The sequence below is a fragment of the Hippopotamus amphibius genome, chromosome 3 (assembly GCF_030028045.1).
Source record: "Hippopotamus amphibius kiboko isolate mHipAmp2 chromosome 3, mHipAmp2.hap2, whole genome shotgun sequence".
Classification (NCBI taxonomy): Eukaryota; Metazoa; Chordata; class Mammalia; order Artiodactyla; family Hippopotamidae; genus Hippopotamus; species Hippopotamus amphibius.
Window position 1 is genome coordinate 170041664 of NC_080188.1, and position 19821 is coordinate 170061484.

At 37.4% G+C, this 19821-nt stretch overlaps 1 protein-coding gene across 6 annotated transcripts in view; it reads left to right on the forward strand.

The window, feature by feature from the left end:
- Positions 1-19821, forward strand: part of ACBD6 (acyl-CoA binding domain containing 6) — a 218938-nt gene that overhangs the window by 10776 nt on the left and 188341 nt on the right. For 4 of the 6 annotated variants that reach the window (XM_057726695.1, XM_057726698.1, XM_057726693.1 and 1 more), the window contains exon 4: positions 1402-1425. The exons of the other annotated variants lie outside the window; for them this stretch is intronic. In XM_057726695.1, the coding sequence (XP_057582678.1) occupies positions 1402-1425 (24 nt within the window). The remainder of the gene's footprint in view (positions 1-1401; positions 1426-19821) is intronic. 6 annotated transcript variants of the gene reach the window in all.

Sequence of the window (19821 nt, forward strand, 5' to 3'; positions counted from 1 at the left end):
GTTATGATATATAAAAGTGTATCTTAATTATGAGTACAAAGGGGGAGAGATAACCAACTTAGGATATCACTAATGATATGACTGCCTTTTGGATCACTGAAACATTTTCCGGTGTTTTTGATGTTGCATGAGTATTCATTCTCAAAAACATACATTTTATAAAACATAAAGTTTGCATACAGATATATACCATAAAGGTCCTGAGGACTTAAAACCTGAAATTCAGTGGTAAAAACAGGTGCCTCTGTGAGTTGAACTCAGCCTGGACACATATGGCACAATATTTTTAAAAAAACAAGAAAAAGACTTAAAATTGCATGCCTTTGAGTCCTTACTCTTCAGGTCCAGCCACTGTGGTCTCAGTTCTTCCCTGTTGACTTAAATTTGACTGTTTCTGATGCCTGGCTTTAAGTAAGCATTTCAGTTTATAACTTCTGATAAATGACAGAATTTGTGATTTCTTGCCTTCAGTACCTTAATTACTAAGTAAAATTCCATTAACTATGACTCTTACAAATGCACAGTCCATGTAGTTAGGTAGTTCTACATTATGGAAACCCAAACAGGCATTAAGGATGCTTTTAAAAATATCTAAATCTTACCTATTGAACTTATAAGACTTGAGTAAACTAAGCAGAACCAAAGATACTTTCAAGTAAAAGTGATTCTTTAAAACATTGTTCTAAAAATATGTTGACATCATAAGCTAGTTGTAAAGAGGAATTTTAGGTGTCATTTACATTTTAATTTTTAGTTTAAACAGTCTGAGCTGGTCCCTTTTACTCAGCTTTTTCCCCCTTGTTTTTGATTGATATGAAGCAGATTATAATCTCAGTCTCAAGAGATTTGGTATTTGGTTCATAATCTTTTAGGTTAAAAGAGCCATTTTCTTTTGATATTTGTTTCTAAAAATGATGAAATAATAACTCTCAGGCTGAGTGTGTTAAGTTCTTTACATGTATTGCCCTTTGAAATCTTCATAAGAATTTTAAAAATTAGGAACTATAATTGTCTGCATTTTAAAAAAGCAAAAATTCAGGCACAGAGAGGCTTAGTGACTTGTCTAAGATTAGCCAGCTAGTAAGTGATGTTGCTGGGATTTGGACCTATGCTTATATGAGTCCAGATCCCCACTCTTAATCACTCTGCTATCTGTTCTATAGCTGACATTATGTGTTAAAAAAAATCATGTAAAGTTATGTGTATGTATGTGTATGGAAAAATTCAGGTAAAGATAGTTACTTTTTAAATCAAAGCTACATGGTACCTTGAAGTATAAAATGAATAGTGCTTTAAAATGTAACCCTTTGCCTGTTTTCTGTTTTGTTTCATCTTATCTCAAGAATATACTGTTGAATGTCTAATATAATCAAGACAATTCTTTTGCTTTTACTTATATAGTTTTCTGGCAGGGAGACAGAGAGGGTGAGTTTTTATTTTGGTATAATTTACTTTTATTTTTATTATTTTTGACAAATAAAAATCATATATATTTAAGGTATACAGTGTGATGTTTTGAAGTTTGATATATAGGTACCTTGTGAAATTATTATCACAATCAAACTAATTAATATATCCATCACTTCCCATAGTTATCATGGTCTTATGTGTGTGTGTGTGTGTATGCGATGAGAACACTTGAGATCTACTCTCTAAGCAAATTTTATGTATATAATACATTATTATTAATTAGTGTACTTATTAGTAACTAATAATAGTACATTATTATTAACTAATGTATACTTGATATAACTTTTTTAAAGTTTCAAGAATAGTACAAGGAACTCCTGGATGGCTTTTGCCTAGTTACACCAGTTGTTTACATTTGTTTTAGCATTTTTCTCTAATTTACACATAAATACATACATACATATAAATAATTTTTTTCTGAATTATTTTATTATTATTTTTGGACTATTTTAGAGAAGTTATAGACATCATGTCTCTTTACTATTTAATACTTCAGTATGTTACTATACTACAGATATCAAAATTGGTAAAATTTTTATTGGTATCATGAATTCTTTTGAAATTTCTTTTTTTTTGGAACCCTGGTCTCAAGAGTTCCTACAGGGCATGCATATATGTGTGTGTGTGTGTGTAGATACGTGTGTGTATGTATGTGTATTTTAATATAAAAATTATAAATGTATATTTATGGTGTATAAAATGATTTAAATGTATATATACATAGTGAAATGATTAGTCAGTCAAGCTAACTAGCATATCATCTCCTCTTATAGTCACCTTTCCTCTGTGTGTGACGAGAGCACGTGATGTTTACTCTCTTAGCATGTTTCCAATATTCAATACAGTATTATTAATTAACTAATTAATTTTATTGTCTGTGTTGGGTGCATGTAGGCTTTCTCTAGTTGTGGCAAGCAGGGGCTACTCTTCATTGCAGTGCGCAGGCTTCTCATTGCAGTGGCTTCTCTTGTTGTGGAGGACAGGCTCTAGGTGCATGGGCTTCAGTAGTTGTGGCACACGGGCTCAGTAGTTGTGGCACACGGGCTCACTTGCTCCATAGCATGTGGGATCTTCCCAGACCAGGGATCAAACCCGTGTCTCCTGCATTGGCAGGCATATTCTTAACCACTGCGCCACTGGAGAAGTCCCTCAGTACAGTATTATTATCGGCAGTCATCATGCCTGTACATTAGATCTCTAAACTTATTCATCCTACATAACTACAAGTTTGTACCCTTTGAGCAGTATCTTCCCATTTCCCCTAGCCACTGGTAAACACCATTCTATTCTCTGCTTCTATGAATTTGACTTTTTAATTTTTTTAAATTTTACATGTAAGTGAGATCATATAACATTTGTCTTTCTCTGTCTGGCTTGTTTCACTTAGCATAATGTCCTCCAAGTTCATCTGTGTTGTCATAAGTGGCAGAATTTCCTTCTTTCTCATGGCTGAATAATGTTCTAGGGTGTGTGTGTGTTTATGTGTGTATATACCACATTTATGCATTCATCTATACATGGACACTTAGGTTGTTTCCATATATTGACTATTGTGAATAATGCTCAGTAAACATGGGAGGGCAGATATCTCTTTGAAATCCTGATCTCATTTCCTTTAGATGTATACCCAGAGGTGAGTTTGCTGGATCATATGGGAGTTCTATTTTTAATTTTTGAAGAACCTCTATACTGTTTCCCATAATGGCTGTACCAATTTACATTCCTACCAACAATGTACAATGATCCTCTTTTCTCAAAATCAAGAATTTTAACATTGATTCAATATTATTGTCAAATGCATAGTCCATATTCAAGTTTATCATTTATCTAAAATGTGTCTTTCATAATTGTTTTTTAAAATTCTGATCCATCATCCAATCCAGGATCATGCATTGAATCAAGTTGTTGTGTCTCTTTAGTCTCCTTTAACCTGGAATGGTTTCTCAGCCTTTCTTTTTCTCTCTTGACTGTGATATTTTTGAAGACCATAGGCCAGTTATTTTGTAGAGTGCCCCTCAATTTGGGTTTGTCTGATGTTTCCTCATAGGTAGATGCAGATCATACATTTTTAGAAGCCATACCACAGAATCGTGTCCTTCTCAATGCATTATACCAGGAGATGTGTGATGTTTGTCCCCAAATTGGTTATGTTAACTTTGATCCCTTGCTTAAGGTGGTGTCTGCAAGATTTCTCTACTGTAATGTCCCTTTTCCCCCCTTTGTAATTAATGAGTAATTTGTGGGGAGATAGTTCGAGACTATGTAAATATCCTTATCTCAATCAGATTTCGCCCAGTAGTTTTAACATCCATTAATGATTTTCTAACTCCATCAGTGCTTCTACATTTATTATTTGGCATTCCACTGTAAGGGTGGGCTTTCCCTTCTCCCCCATTTATTTATTTATTCATTTTCAAGAACTGTGAAAGGTCTAGGACTGTACCCTACTTGCAAGCTCATAAGTTAGCCTGTTGTTTCTTAGATACTGTCAGAGACTCCTGGGTCTGAGCCAAAGAACTTTATTATTCATGGCAAGCTGCATGAGCTTCATTTGATTTGCATCAGTTTCTTGTGTCCCCTAAGTCCCACAGGGATGATGCAGGTGGGCCTATGTGGATCCCTGCATATGCAGTGGGTTGTGCTATAGGGAAGGAGCACTGAGCTTTAGGGCTTCACCACTTTTATAGCAGGTAGAAGCAAGCCTGCTGTTTGTCAGCGGTTGGGAAGACATTATTACTGCATCCCTGAAGGTGGCTTACTGTACACACAGCCCTGAGAAAAGGCCTAGGTAAAGAGTAGTCAGAGCCTGGCATACTGAACATGAATGTGTAGGGATGCTCAGGGCCCATGGTTGATTGCCTCACCCAATATATAGCAGTATATACTCATAGATTTCTATTTTATTCAGTGGGTAATAGTCAACTACCATCATTATTTGGCCACTGGGAGCCTATTCAAGATGGTTCCCGTGTCACTTTGATATGTCTCCATCATTATTTGAGCACTTTCTTACTTTCTGGCACAAGATGTTTCAGGCTGTATTAGTCTCCTAGGGTTGCCATAACAAAGTACCACAAATTAGTACTTTGTAGTTTAAAACAACAGAAATTTATTCTCTCGTGGTACTGGAGACTAGAAGTCTGAAACTAAGGTGTTAGCAGAGCTATGCTCGCTTTGAAAGCTTCAGGGAAGATCCATCCTCGTCTCTACCAGCTTCTGACAGCCTCAGAGAGTCCTTAGTTTGTGGCAGCATAACTGCAATTGCTGTCTTTGTCTTCACATGGCCTTCTGCCCTGTGTTTCTGTATCCAGATTGCCCTTACTTTCTCTTATATAGACAGCCAGTCTTTGGATTTAGGGCTGACCTTAAACCTCATCTTAACTTTTTCCCCTAGCTTTATGGAGATGTAACTGACGTGTAACATTGTATGAGTTTAAGGTGTGCAGTGTGTTGATTTGACACATATGTATTGCAAAATGTTTACCACCATAGCTAATACCTCCGTCATGTCACATAATTACTCTTTCTGTTTTGTGGTGAGAACATTAAAGATCTACTCCTTTAGTCACTTTCAAGTATATAATACAGTATTATTAACTATAATCACCATGCTATACATTAGATCCCCAGAACTTATTCATCTTATAACTTGAAGTTTGTACCTGTGACCAACATTTTCCCCATTTCTTCCCTAACCCCCAAGCCCCTGGTAAAAACCATTCTACTCTTTGTTTCTATGAATTTGGCTTTTTAAGTTTCCACATGTAAGTGATGTTGTGTAGTATTTGTCTTTCTCTGACATTTTTCACTTAGAATAATACCTTCAAGGTCCATCCATGTTGTTGCAAATGGCAGGATTTCCTTCTTTCTCATGGCTGAATAATATTTTATGTGTGTGTGTGTGTATGTATATATATAATATTTTCTTTATAAATTCATCTGTTGGACACTTAGGTTGTTTCCATATCTTGGCTATTGTAAATAACACTGCAATGTGCATGGGAGTAAAGATATTTCTTCAAGATCTGGTTTTCATTTCCTTTGGATATAAACACAGATGTGAGATTGCTGGCTCATATGGTAGTTTTTGAGAAACCTCCATACTATTTTCTATAGTGATTGTACCAATTTATGTTTCTACCAGCAGTGCACAAGGGTTTTCTGTTCCCACCTCCTCACCAACACTTGTTATTTATTGTCTTGTCATTTCGATAGTAGCCATTCTAACAGGTGTGATATCTCACTGTGGCTTTGATTTGCATTTCCTTGATGATTCGTGATGTCAAGCACCTTTTCAGGTACTTGTTGGCTATTTGAATGTCTTCTTTAGAAAAATGTCTATTCATTTCTGCCCATTTTTAAATCAGATTTTTTCTCCTGTTGAGTTGTATGAGTTCTTTATATGTTTTGGTTATTAACCGTTTATTAGATATGTGATTTGCAAATATTTTCTCCCATTCAATTGGTTGTCTTTTTATTTTGTTGATGATTTCCATTGCTGTTTGGAAGTTTTTAGTTTGATATAGTCCCACTTATTAATTTTTGCTTTTGTTGCTTTTGCTTTTCATGTCAAATCCAAGAAAATTATTGCCAAGACCAGTGTCAAGGAGCTTTTCCCATGTTTTCTTCTAGGAGCTTTATGATTTTTTTTTTTTTATGCTTAAGTTCTTAATCCATTTCAGGTTAATATTTGTGGGTCGTATAAGATAGGGGTCCAATTTCATTCTTCTATCTGTGCTTATCCAGTTTTCCCAACACCATTTATTGAAGAGACTGCCCTTTCCATTGAGTATTCTGGGCTCCCTTGTCAAATATTAGTTGAATGTATACCTCCTCTTTTTTTTTTTTTTAAATATTTATTTATTTATTTAGGCGGCACTCGGGATCTTCTTTGAGGCACAAGGGACCTCTTCATTGCGGCATGCAGACTTCTTAGTTATGGCATGCTGACTTCTTAATTGCATCATGCGGACTTCTTAGCTGCAGCATGCAAACTCTTAGTTGCGGCGTGCATGCAGGCTCTAGTTCCCTGACCAGGGATTGAACCCAGGTCCCCTGCATTGGGGGCTTGGAGTCTTACCCACTGGACCACCAGGGAAATCCCTACCTCGTCTTAACTTGATGACATCTGCAAAGACCCTGTTTCCAAATAAGGTCTCATTCTCAGATACCTGGGGTTAGGAGTTGGACGTATCTTTGGGGAGGGGGGCCCACAATTCAGCTCACTACACAGGCTCATTTTATACTTTCCCTGTCCTCACCCTAGAGTTGGCTGTTTCCCTTTGGTTCCTTTCAGTAGAGAATACTTAGAAACCAAAGTCTGGATGTTGGGTATGCATTGCTACTGGGGTGTTATTGCTTCTGGGTCCTCTCAGCAGACATACCTGAATAACAAATATACTCAAATGCACATGTATATTAATATACGTACACATATATGCTTATATCTGTGTGTACACACAGACATGTATGCATACAGTTATGTATATACACACAAATATATATTCATTGTACAGATATACATGTGTAAACACACACACACACCCCTACATAACCCTCTCTAACATATGTATCCTATATCTATATTTTTATATTTATTTACTTATATGTTAAAAACCACAAGTTCATGTTGGTACCTCTAATTCCAGCCCAGCACTATAGAGTACCTTGTAGTCTTCCTTCTTTACATATTTGTAACTCCTTTCTACATCAGAACCCTGGCTCCTAAAATTCTCATTATATTTACTCATTTGTTCGAGCCTAGAATACACAGGAAGTAGTTTCAGAATTGTTAACCTATACTGCTGTGAAAAGCGAGTTTACTAGCTGAAGTTCACTATTTGTTTACAGGTTGTTTATATTTTTTATTTTTTAAAGAAAAATTTATAAAATGTGAAATGCTCAAATTTTAAGTTTATAATTTGACATTCTAACAGATATTCAAGGTAGTTTTATAAAAACTTCAGTAAAATTGGGGAATAATTGCATCGCACTTTGTTTTTTCTGACTGCTTCCTAATTGACTGTGGTCATTTAGAAGATTCTTTTTAATGTGAATGCCCTGACTCTGTTCTCAGGTGGTTGCCTTGCTTCTAAATAGATAACATGGATGCAAAGATGTGTTTTTATAGCCTGATAAATATATTAACAGTTCTAGAAGAGGACATTTTCCAAATTAAAGAATTAAATGTTTTTATGTAATTCCTAGCTAATACTTGATATTTTCCCATAGCTTTTTTGAGAAGATTCTTATTCCAGGGTGCATAGTGTGATGAGTAGCATTTCTTTTCAGTCCTGTATAAAAGCTTTTGAGCACAAATAGCAGGATGATTTAATTTGAGGTTATTTGCTATGTTTGATCCCACACGTTAGACCAAAAAGAGAAAGAAGCACCACCACATTAATGACCCCTTTGTAGATCTTACTTATTAAAAGACCAATATCATGTATTGTGCATATATAATTAAAATTTTGCCCTAATCTGTTATAGATTACTGTTTCTTGTTGAACCAAATATAAAATGAGGACTTTTGTCCCTTTTTTGGACATCTGTTAAGGTAGTACTGATATTAGTCATTTATTCATTCTACTGATTTCTTGTACACTTATTGTGTGCAAGTTATAGCTCTAGGGGCTGGGGATATATCAGTGAACAAAGGGGAGCCATCCCTGCTCTTAGGGAGTTTACAGTCTGGCAGGCATAAGTAATAAAATAAATAGGTAAATATTATAGTGTGAGAAGGTAATTAATGCTATGGAGAGAAAGCAGGGGAGAAGGATAAGGTATATGTGAGGTGGGGTTACAATTTTAAATAAGATGGTCAGGTCAAGGAAGGCTTACTACAGAGGTGACATTGAGCATAGGTACAAAGGAGTGAAAGAGTGAACCATACAGCTCTCTGGGAAGAGCATTCTGTATGGGGGGGATGCCAGAGCAAGTCCCTGAGTCAGGATCATGCCTGGTGTGCTCTAGAAACTGCAAGGAGGACTGAATAGGTGTATGGGAATGGGGTGCAGGGCAGAGAAATAGGAAATGAGGTAGGGTGGGGCACATGGGATAGTCTATTATAAGGATTATGGCTTTTATTCTAATGAGAAGGGAAATACACTTTGTGAACTTGTAAAAAGATACAGATATTCTTCTATATTGTCCGGTAAATAATATTTTTTTTATTTTATTTTATTTTATTTTATTTTTTTGGGGGGAACACCAGGTTCAATCAACTGTTTTTATACACATATCCCCATATTCCCTCCCTTCCTTGACGCCCCCCCCTCGATTCCCCCCCACCCTCCCTGCCCCAGTCCTCTAAGGCATCTTCCATCCTCGAGTTGGACTCCCTTTGTTATACAACAACTTCCCACTGACTATTTTACAGTTGGTAGTATATATATGTCTGTACGACTCTCCCGCTTCTTCTCAGTTTCCCCTTCACCCCCCGCCCCCTCCCATACCTCGAGTTCTCCAGTCCATTCCCTGTATCTGCTTCCCTGTTCTTGTCACTGAGTTCATCAGTACCATTTTTAGATTCCGTATATGTGAGTTAGCATACAATATTTGTCTTTCTCTTTCTGACTTACTTCACTCTGTATGACAGATTGTAGTTCTATCCACCTCATTACATATAGCTCCATCTCATCCCTTTTTATAGCTGAGTAATATTCCATTGTATATATATGCCACATCTTCTGTATCCATTCATTTGTTGATGGGCATTTAGGTTGCTTCCATGTCCTGGCTATTGTAAAGAGTGCTGCAATAAACATTATGGTACAAGTTTCTTTTGGGATTATGGTTTTCTTTGGGTATATGCCCAGGAGTGGGATGACTGGATCATATGGAAGTTCTATTTGTAGTTTTTTAAGGAACCTCCAAATTGTTTTCCATAGTGGCTGTACCAACTTACAGTCCCACCAACAGTGCAGGAGAGTTCCCTTTTCTCCACACCCTCTCCAACATTTGTTGTTTCCAGACTTTGTGATGATGGCCATTCTGATTGGTGTGAGGTGATCCCTCATTGTGGCTTTGACTTGCATTTCTCTGATGATGAGTGATGTTGAGCATCTTTTCATGTGTTTGTTGGCCATCTGTATGTCTTCTTTGGAGAAATGTCTATTTAGGTCTTCTGCCCATTTGTGGATTGGGTTATTTGCTTTTTTGGTATGAAGCTGCATGAGCTGCTTGTATATTTTGGAGGTTAATCCTTTGTCCGTTGTTTCATAGGCAATTATTTTTTCCCATTCTGAGGGTTGCCTTTTAGTCTTGTTTATGGTTTCTTTTGCTGTGCAAAAGCTTTTAAGTTTCATGAGGTCCCATTCGTTTATTCTTGATTTTATTTCCATGATTCTAGGAGGTGGGTCAAAAAGGATGTTGCTTTGATGTATGTCAAAGAGTGTTCTGCCTATGTTTTCCTCTAGGAGTTTGATAGTGTCTGGCCTTATATGTAGGTCTTTAATCCATTTGGAGTTTATTTTTGTGTATGGTGTTAGGAAGTGTTCTAATTTCATTCTTTTACATGTTGCTGTCCAATTTTCCCAGCACCACTTATTGAAGAGGCTGTCTTTTTTCCATTGTATACTCGTGCCTCCTTTGTCAAAGATAAGGTGCCCATATGTGTTTGGGCTTACTTCTGAGTTCTCTATTCTGTTCCATTGATCTTCCTTTCTATTTTTGTGCCAGTACCATACTGTCTTGATCACTATGGCCTTGTAGTATAGTTTGAAGTCAGGAAGCCTGATTCCACCAACTCCATTTTTCCTTCTCAAGATTGCTTTGGCTATTTGGGGTCTTTTGCGTTTCCATACAAATCGTAAGATTTCTTGCTCTAGTTCTGTGAAAAATGCCATTGGTAATCTGATCGGGATTGCATTAAATCTGTAAATTGCTTTGGGTAGTACAGTCATTTTCACGATGTTGATTCTTCCAATCCAGGAACATGGTACATCCCTCCATCTGTTTATGTCATCTTTGATTTCTTTCATCAATGTCTTAAAGTTTTCTGCATACAGATCTTTTGCCTCCTTAGGCAGGTTTATTCCTAGGTATTTTATTCTTTTGGTTGCAATGGTGAATGGGAGAGTTTCCTTAATTTCTCTTTCTGCTCTTCCGTTGTTAGTGTATAGGAATGCAAGAGATTTCTGTGCATTAATTTTGTATCCTGCTACTTTACTAAACTCATCAATGAGTGCTAGCAGTTTTCTGGTAGAGTCTTTAGGGTTTTCTATATATAGTATCATGTCATCTGCAAAGAGTGATAATTTTACTTCTTCTTTTCCAATTTGGATTCCTTTAATTTCTTTTTCTTCTCTGATTGCTGTGGCTAACACTTCCAAAACTATGTTGAATAACAGTGGTGAGAGTGGACACCCTTGTCTTGTTCCTGTTCTTAGAGGGAATTCTTCCAGTTTTTCTCCATTGAGAACAATGTTGGCTTTTGGTTTGTCATATATGGCTTTTATGATGTTGAGGTAATTTCCTTCTATGCCCATTTTCTGGAGAGCTTTTATCATAAATGGATGTTGAACTTTGTCAAAAGCTTTTTCTGCATCTATTGAAATGATCATATGGTTTTTATCCTTCAATTTGTTGATACGATGTATCACGTTGATTGATTTGCGTATATTGAAGAATCCTTGCATCCCAGGGATAAACCCCACTTGATCGTGGTGTATGATTTTTTTAATGTGCTGTTGCAGTCTGTTAGCTAGTATTTTGTTGAGGATTTTTGCATCTATATTCATCAGTGATATTGGTCTGTAATTTTCTTTTTTTGTGACATCTTTGCCTGGTTTTGGTATCAGGGTGATGGTAGCCTCATAGAATGAGTTTGGGAGTGCTCCGCCTTCTGCAATATTTTGGAAGAGTTTGAGAAGGATAGGTGTTAACTCTTCTCGAAATGTTTGATAGAATTCGCCTGTGAATCCATCTGGTCCTGGGCTTTTGTGTGTTGGGAGATTTTTAATCACTGCCTCAATTTCTGTACTTGTGATTGGTCTGTTCATGGTTTCTATTTCTTCCTGGTTCAGTCTTGGAAGATTGTATTTTTCTAAGAATGTATCCATTTCTTCCAGGTTATCCAATTGATTGGCATATAGTTGCTTGTAGTAGTCTCTCATGATGTTTTGTATTTCTGAGGTGTCCGTTGTGACTTCTCCTTTTTCATTTCTAATTCTGTTGATTTGCATCTTCTCCCTTTTTTTCTTGATGAGTCTGGCTAATGGTTTATCAATTTTGTTAATCTTCTCAAAGAACCAGCTTTTAGTTTTATTTATTTTTCTTATGGTTTCTTTCCTTTCTTTTTCATTTATTTCTGCTCTGATCTTTACGATTTCTTTCCTTCTGCTCACTTTGGGGTTTCTTTGTTCTTCTTTCTCTAGTTGTTTGAGGTGTAAGGTTAGGTTGTTTATTCGATCATTTTCTTGTTTCTTAAGGTAGGACTGTATTGCTATAAACTTCCCTCTTAGAACTGCTTTTGCTGCGTCCCATAGGTTTTGGGTTGTTGTGTTTTCGTTGTCATTTGTTTCTAGATACTTTTTGATTTCCTCTTTGATTTCTGTAGTGATTCCTTGGTTGTTTAATAGTGAATTGTTTAGCCTCCATGTGTTTGTATTTTTTGCAGTTTTTTTCCTGTAATTAATATCTAGTCTCATGGCGTTGTGGTCTGAGAAGATGCTTGATATGATTTCAATTTTCTTGAATTTGCTGAGGTTTGATTTGTGACCCAAGATGTGATCTATCCTGGAAAATGTTCCGTGTGCACTTGAGAAGAAAGTGTAGTCTGTCGTTTTTGGATGGAATGTCCTATAAATATCAATTAAGTCGAGATGGTCTAATGTGTCATTTAAAGCTTGTGTGTCTTTATTTATTTTCTGTTTGGATGATCTGTCCATTGATGTAAGTGGGGTGTTCAAGTCTCCCACTATTATTGTGTTACTGTCGATGTCCCCTTTTATAGCTGTTAGCATTTGCCTTATGTATTGAGGTGCTCCTATATTGGGGGCATAGATATTTACCATTGTGATATGTTCTTCTTGGATGGATCCCTTGATCATTATGTAGTGTCCTTCCTTGTCTCTTTTAATAGTCTTTACTTTCAAGTCTAATTTGTCTGATATGAGTATTGCTACTCCAGCTTTCTTTTGACTTCCATTTGCATGGCATATCTTTTTCCATCCCTTCACTTTCAGTCTATATGTATCCCTTGGTCTGAAGTGTGTTTCTTGTAGGCAGCATATAGAAGGGTCTTGTTTTTGTATCCATTCAGCCAGTCTGTGTCTTTTGGTTGGAGCATTTAATCCATTTACATTGAAAGTGATTATTGACATGTGTGTTCCAATTACCATTTTCTTAATTGTTTTGGGTTTGTATTTGTAGGTGTTTTCCTTTTCTTGTGTTTCCTACTTAGAGAAGTTCCTTTAGCACTTGTTGTAAGGCTGGTTTGGTGGTGCTGAATTCTCTTAACTTTTGCTTGTCTGGAAAGCTTTTGATTTCTCCCTCAAATCTGAATGAGATTCTTGCTGGGTAAAGTATTCTTGGCTGTAGGTTTCTCTCTTTCAGGACTTTCAGTATATCCTGCCATTCCCTTCTGGCCTGCAGAGTTTCTGTAGAAAGGTCAGCTGTTATCCTGATGGATTTTCCCTTATATGTTGTTTGTTGCTTTTCTCTTGCTGCTTTTAATATTTTTTCTTTGTGTTGAATTGTCGTTAGTTTGATTAATATGTGTCTTGGTGTATTTCTCCTTGGGTTTATTCTGTATGGGACTCTCTGTGCTTCTTGGACTTGGTTCATTATTTCCTTTCCCATGTTGGGGAAGTTTTCCACTAGAACCTCTTCAAATATTTTCACAGACCCTTTCTTTTTTTCTTCTTCTTCTGGGATGCCTATAATTCGAATGTTGGTACATTTAAGGTTATCACTGAGGTCTCTGAGGCTGTCTTCTAGTCTTTTTATTTTTTTATCTTTTTCCTGCTCTGTGGTGTTTATTTCTTCCATTCTATCTTCCAACTCACTTATTCGTTCTTCTGCCTCAGTCATTCTGCTGGTTAGAGCATCTAGAGTATTTTTAATTTCAGTTATTTTGTTATCCATTGCTGTTTGTTTTTCTGAGTTCTTATGAACTGTTTCTTGTACTTTCTCTAATTTGTTATCGAGATTTTGTATCATTTTTACTATCATTACTCTAAATTCTTTTTCAGGCATTTTTCCTATTTCCTCCTCATTTATTTGGTCTTGTGGGTTTTTTTCCTGCTCCTTTGCCTGCATGGTGTTTCTTTGTTTCCTCATGGTTGTCCAAGCTTTTGGGGTTGCTTGTCCTGGTGATAGAGGTGTTTATAGAAGACTGTCCAAGCCTCAGACTAATGTCCAAGTATTGGATTAGACGAATATTCAGTCTAGGAAACACATACATGTATAAGACACACAATTATTGAATCCGTTAGGACATAAGGCTCTAGAAAGACCTGACAGAACCCCAGTGTGCTATCAGATATTCAGAGAGAAACCCAACAGAAATTGACAACTGAAACAGAACAAATCAGAGACAAAAGCAAAAGCAAACAAACAACAAATAACACCCTACACATACAAACATCAATCCAGGGAGATTTTGTAAGCTAGGATCAAATATAGAAATGAGCTGGAGTACCACCAGAGAGAATGGAGATTCTCAGAATGTAATTAGACAACTGTACTAAGAACTAAGATAAAGACAAAAGCCTAATATTAGTACCAAGGCAGTGCATCATCTGGAGAATAGAGCAAGGAGTCTGAGCAGACCGATAGTGTTGCTTATAAGTATGTTAAGATAAAATACACTTAAAATGGCTGGAAAAAAGGGGAACAGAAGAGCGTAATGTGGTTGGAAATATGCAAAGAAAAAGAAAGGAATAGAAGTGTATAAAAGAAAGGGATGAAAGGAAAGTATGAAAGATATTTTGTCCGTACTACCAAAAACTTAGCTAGATATAGAAGTATTTTAAAAGGCAAAAAAAAAAAAAAAAAAAAAAAAAAAAAAGAGTAAAAAATATCCTTATAAAATTATGTTGTAAAACTTGTAGATCCCTTAGGGCTAAGATCGTATTTAATAAATCAAAAAAAAAAAAAAAAAAAAAAAGAGAAAGGAAAAAAAAAGAAAAAAATCCAGAACTGATCCCCGAATGGACCAGTTCAATAGGTATTGATACTACTATTTCTGTTTCCTTAGCGTCTCAGCTGTAAGTGTCCTTTTCCTTGCCTTGGGTTTTTTTTTTTTGCGTTATTCTGTGACCAGCAGAGGTTCCTTTATTGTTCGTCTGTAAGCCTCGGTGTGTGGGGAGGGAGAGGGTGCAATAGTGGCTCCTTCTCCTGGGAGGGAGTGAGCAGTGGCGCACTGTTGCTTCAGTCAGGCTTGGAGGTGCCTGTTGCAGAGGGCGCTGGTGGCTCAGGCGTACACAGAAAGTCTTAGAGTTGGGCCTCTCTCGGGGTTTTTTCTTTTTGATGCTGGTTTTTTTTTTTTTTTTTTTCTCTCGGCAGCCTCCCTGCTGCTGGCGTTGCAAGGAGTTTTAATCTAGCTCCGCCCGAGCGCCTGAGGGTGCTTGTTATCCCTGAGCGCCTTATGTGGCCCCGCAGGGCGTCTCTCCGCTGCCTGTTGCAGAGGCGCAGAAAGAGAGAGAGAGGCTATGCGCGCGGCTCCTCCCCCCCGCCCGGGAGCCTGCAGCCTCCAGCCGCCATCATGGCTGGGCAGCTCTCAGGGATCGGCACTCCTCTCCGCGGACCTCCTCCCTCCTGTCCTCTTGGTCCGTCACCCTACCGGCAACAATGTTTCTCCCCCTGAACCAGCTCTCCGGTTCCCACGCTCCCGCTCCTGGACCCTCCGTTCAGCCGCGGATCGATGTCTCGGTCCGGGAACGCTGAGCTGCGTTGCGGACCCTCCGTATGTTTCTCACTCCCTCCCGTCTGCCACAGCTCCGCCGCTTCACCCTCTTTGAGCCCTCGTAGATGCCTCCCTACCGGCTATGTCAGGTTCTCCGCAGCCCTTTCCGGTGTCCGAGGCCGTCTGCTGGTGTTCAGCTGGTTCTCTGTGGGAATGACTGTGTGCTTCCGTGCATTCCCAATGCATCTGTGGAGAGGGATGCACTCCACGTCTCTCTACTTCGCCGCCATCTTTCTCCGTATATTTTCTTTTCCCGGTAAATAATATTTTAATGAAAGTAATACAGACATATAGAAATAAAAATTCAAACGGTATGGAAGGGTATAAAATGAAACTTTATAAAGTTCCTTGCCACCCCACCCCCCCAGTCACATACTCATTCACTCCTATTTCCTAGTAGATCTGTCCACTTGTGACTGTTTCTGTAATTCTGCATTGCTACCTCCATAGCGCTAAACTCTAAGTTTTTTCTTTTAAAAAACTGTTCTTTGTAAATTGAACATTTATTTTTCTGACAGACAGATGCAGGTTAATTTGGATAGTTCCTGCAGTTTCGTTCCTGTTTGCTGTGAACCTCCATTTCTACTCACACCTAGTAAAGCCTCTTGTGACCACCAGAGGGAGCAAAGTTCATTATAAATAAGAATTTTGTTCTCAGGAATTTCCAGGGCTTTCTCTGTGTTTCAGTAGTATTGTTAAAAGCTTGCTTCTCATTGCTCACCTAGTCTTTTGCCTTTTTCTAAAACTCCTTAGATCTTTAAAACTTTTATGTTTACTTGGGATCCTACTAGTAACTTTATTTTTCTTCACCTTACTGGTCTGGTGACTCTTAGGTTAGCATCCGTTGTATTATATTTTGTATTGTCCATTAAGATAAATAGCGTAGATGGGGAGAGCTGACACTCTCTTTTGTTCGAAGTGGTCTAGCTGTCTAGTAGCTATGTAGCCTTTTGCAAATTTGCTACTATTCATCTGTGGTTTTTACAGCATCATCTACTTATCTTTTACCTATAAAAATTCATTGAATATCAGAGTAGATAAATTCGTGACAAATAGTATACTTACCATCATTTTTGAAATTCATCTTTTAAAAAAGTTAGGCAGATATGTATATTTTGACCAAAAAGTTATCTTCTTTGATTTTTTTCCTTGTCATTATATTCAATTTTTGTAGACTACTATCAGGTATTGGTATTGAATTGTGTTTCTTTTCTCTAGCTGCCTTATGCTAGAGGATTATTCCATAAGTTACCTTTGCTCATGTATGAAAATCTCATCTCAGAAAGAACCTCATCTAACCTTTATACTTAATAGTAGTACATTTAGTCTATAAGTTCCTCAAAGCCTAGGACCATGTTAGATTCATCTTTGTATTCTGAGCGTACTGCCTACAGGTTTAGCACAGGGCAGTGCCACAGAAGGTACCTACCAGGTAGTTCTTAGATTATTCTAATTTCCTTTTCAAATGGCACTACTTCCTTTACATTTCTGTTTTAGGACAAGACCCTGTTCTGGCTCCTCTCTTGTTTCTTCAAGTTCCAGGGCATAACATGCTCAGTATTAAGGAGACTACTTTATTTAACTCAGAAAGCACTTATAGAGCATGAGATATGCAGGATGCTATTTTAGTTCCTGAAAAAACTACTTGGAAATAGAAAATTTAGCATTTATTGTTAAGGACTAACAGTGGTGCCAAAGAGATTAAAATATAGACACATGGGGAAAGTTAGTTTTGAATTAAAATTTGAATATAAGGGACTTCCCTAGCAGTCCAGTGGTTAAGACTCTGTGCTTCCACTGCAGGGGGCACGAGTTCAATCCCTGGTCAGGGAACTAGGATCCTGCGTGCTGCACAGTACAGCTTAAAAAAAAAAAAGAAAGAAAAAAGATTTGAATGTGGTAAAGACCACTTTTAAGGTGATAGGAATATCGTAAAGCACAAAATCTACTTGATTAAATATCGTCTCTCCTATGTTGATGTTTCTCTCTACTATTTTTGCAGTTTTAACTACAGCCTGTGTTGATTCTAAATTTATTTTTTACCCCTGACCTTTTCTGTGATCCTGATTAGGGCTCAGAGTTTTTAGAGCAGGACCACAAAAATTATTTTTTAAAAGGTGAAATGCCTGGGACTTCCTTGGTGGTGCAGTGGTTAAGAATCTGCCTGCCAATGCAGGGGACATGGGTTTGAGCCCTGGTCCAGAAAGATTCCACATGCTGCAGAGCAACTAAGCTCGTGCACCACAACTACTGAGCCTGCACTCTAGAGCCCGTGAGCCACAACTGCCGGGCACGAGTGCCACAGCTACTGAAGCCTGCATGCCTAGAGGCCTTGCTCTACAACAAGAGAAGCCACCACAATGAGAAGCCCCTGCAACAAGAAGCGCGCTCACCACAACAGAGTAGCCCCTGCTCGCCGCAACTAGAGAAAGCCCATGCACAGCAACAAAGACTCAACGCAACCAAAAATAAAGAAATAAATTTATTTTAAAAAAAAAGTGAAATGCCTGCAGAGGCCAGGCCATTAACATAAATGAATGAAGTGAGCTGGAATTTATACATAGTCATGAGAATTGTGGTTTACAGGGGAGTGCATGCCTGTATAAACAAGGGAAATGGACCTTTGCTCCAGCCAGCTATTGCTATGAGTGCCTAGTAGTGCCAGATCAGATATGAAATCTTGGTGTCAGTGTGCTACCTCTTGATTTTTGAATGAGGCTTTAAAAGAAGAAAGTTAACGTTGGCTAGGCTGTTGCAATACAGTATGAACCAAATCAGATACATCTACAGGTGCATTAAATCTTAAGGGCTCTACCTTTTGACTTTGTTTCAGGTTCATGTGTCAAAATACTCATTGAGTATTTCTGTTTTAGTGTTGTGGTGGCACTTCTACATGTTCTCCCTATTTGAATCTAGTCCCCTCAATTCTGTCCTCTACATTGCTTCTAAAATGGCTTATCAGAAATACATATTGACCATGTTTTCCCAGCTTAAAAGTGATTCCTTTTTACTCACAGGCTAAATTAGTATGGCATACAAATTCCTCCAGAGTCTGGTTCATATTTATTCTTCAATCCCATCTCCTACCCCTCTTCAACCTTTATTTTAAGTTCCAGTACCATCAGACTCAAAACATTGTTTCACCATCCTGACTATGCATCAGAAACTCTTGTAGGGGGCTTTAAAAATAGACATGCATAATCTTTACTTCAGATTTACTTAAAATTTTCTGGTAGGGTCCTGACATCTCTTTGTTTTGTTTTTGTTTTAATGGCTCACCAAGCACTTTGAAGTAGTCTGAAGTTGTCAGTATCTACTACCCTGCATCTTGCTGTTTTACATCTTCTGATTTTAGTTCAAGTTTTTTCTCTATTTGGAGAACTCTCTGTTTAGTAGATTAATTTATACTCATCCTTGAAGACCAAGTTCAGCGTATTTTCACCTCTAGGGATCTTTTCCTCATTCCTTGAACCATATAGAGATAGGCAAAGTGACTGCTGTCTGTGATTCTCTGCTTTCGTTGTTCTTACCATTTTGAATTGAAATTATTTTTCTCTTCCACTATACTTTAACTTTTCCAGAATTAAGATTGTGTCTTATTAATATTTACATCTGGCTCTGCCAACACAGTATCTGAAACAGAAGATCTATAAATGTTGGACTGGACTGATCTGGCAGTCGTGTTGTGTGTAGTGCAGGGGAGGGGTTGAAGAAGAGTTTTGAGTCCATATAGCTAAAAGTGAAGTTTGCCTAGATACTTTAGTACTTGTGTGTACTACACCTCTGCTTGTTTTTGCTATGTGTAGCTGTCCCAGTTATTATAGTATCAAGTTAATGGAGAACCAGGTTAAGAACTTGTGTGAATTGAATTCTGAATTCGTCTTTATTTCTTTTTTATATGTGTTGTGTCTGTGTTTTCTTAGAATTGCTTTGTCTGGATTAATTGGGTGAGATTACTTGGGTTAAATACTGTATTCTTTATGCAGGAACATGAAAGCAAATGCCATAGTTAACTATGAGATTTAGGTGAGTCAAAGGAGAGGAGAATATTTGAAATAGACGTTTCTCTAGAATAAACTTGGTTTTTTAAAAGAGCTTTTAAAAAAGAGCGAAAGAATTTTGCTTCAGTAGCAAGGCAGGAAAATCCAAAATTCCTTGTGATTTAGGTAAATGGGCTTGTCTTTTAGATCAGTGGACTATAGAGGGCAGTGTTTTACAGCTTAAAGTGACTGATTTTCTGTGAAGATAAATATACTTGCCTGTATTGTGCTTATTTTGTGTCTTTGTTTCCCTTATAGACACAAACCACAGTAACTGCAAGGTTAGAAATTTAGAATTTTTAGCTGTATTTGATAAATCAAAATATAATGTTTTAATGAAAGTTTAAGATATAGTTTAAATAAAGGACATTATTTTTACATCTAAAAATGTTGGTGCCTTGG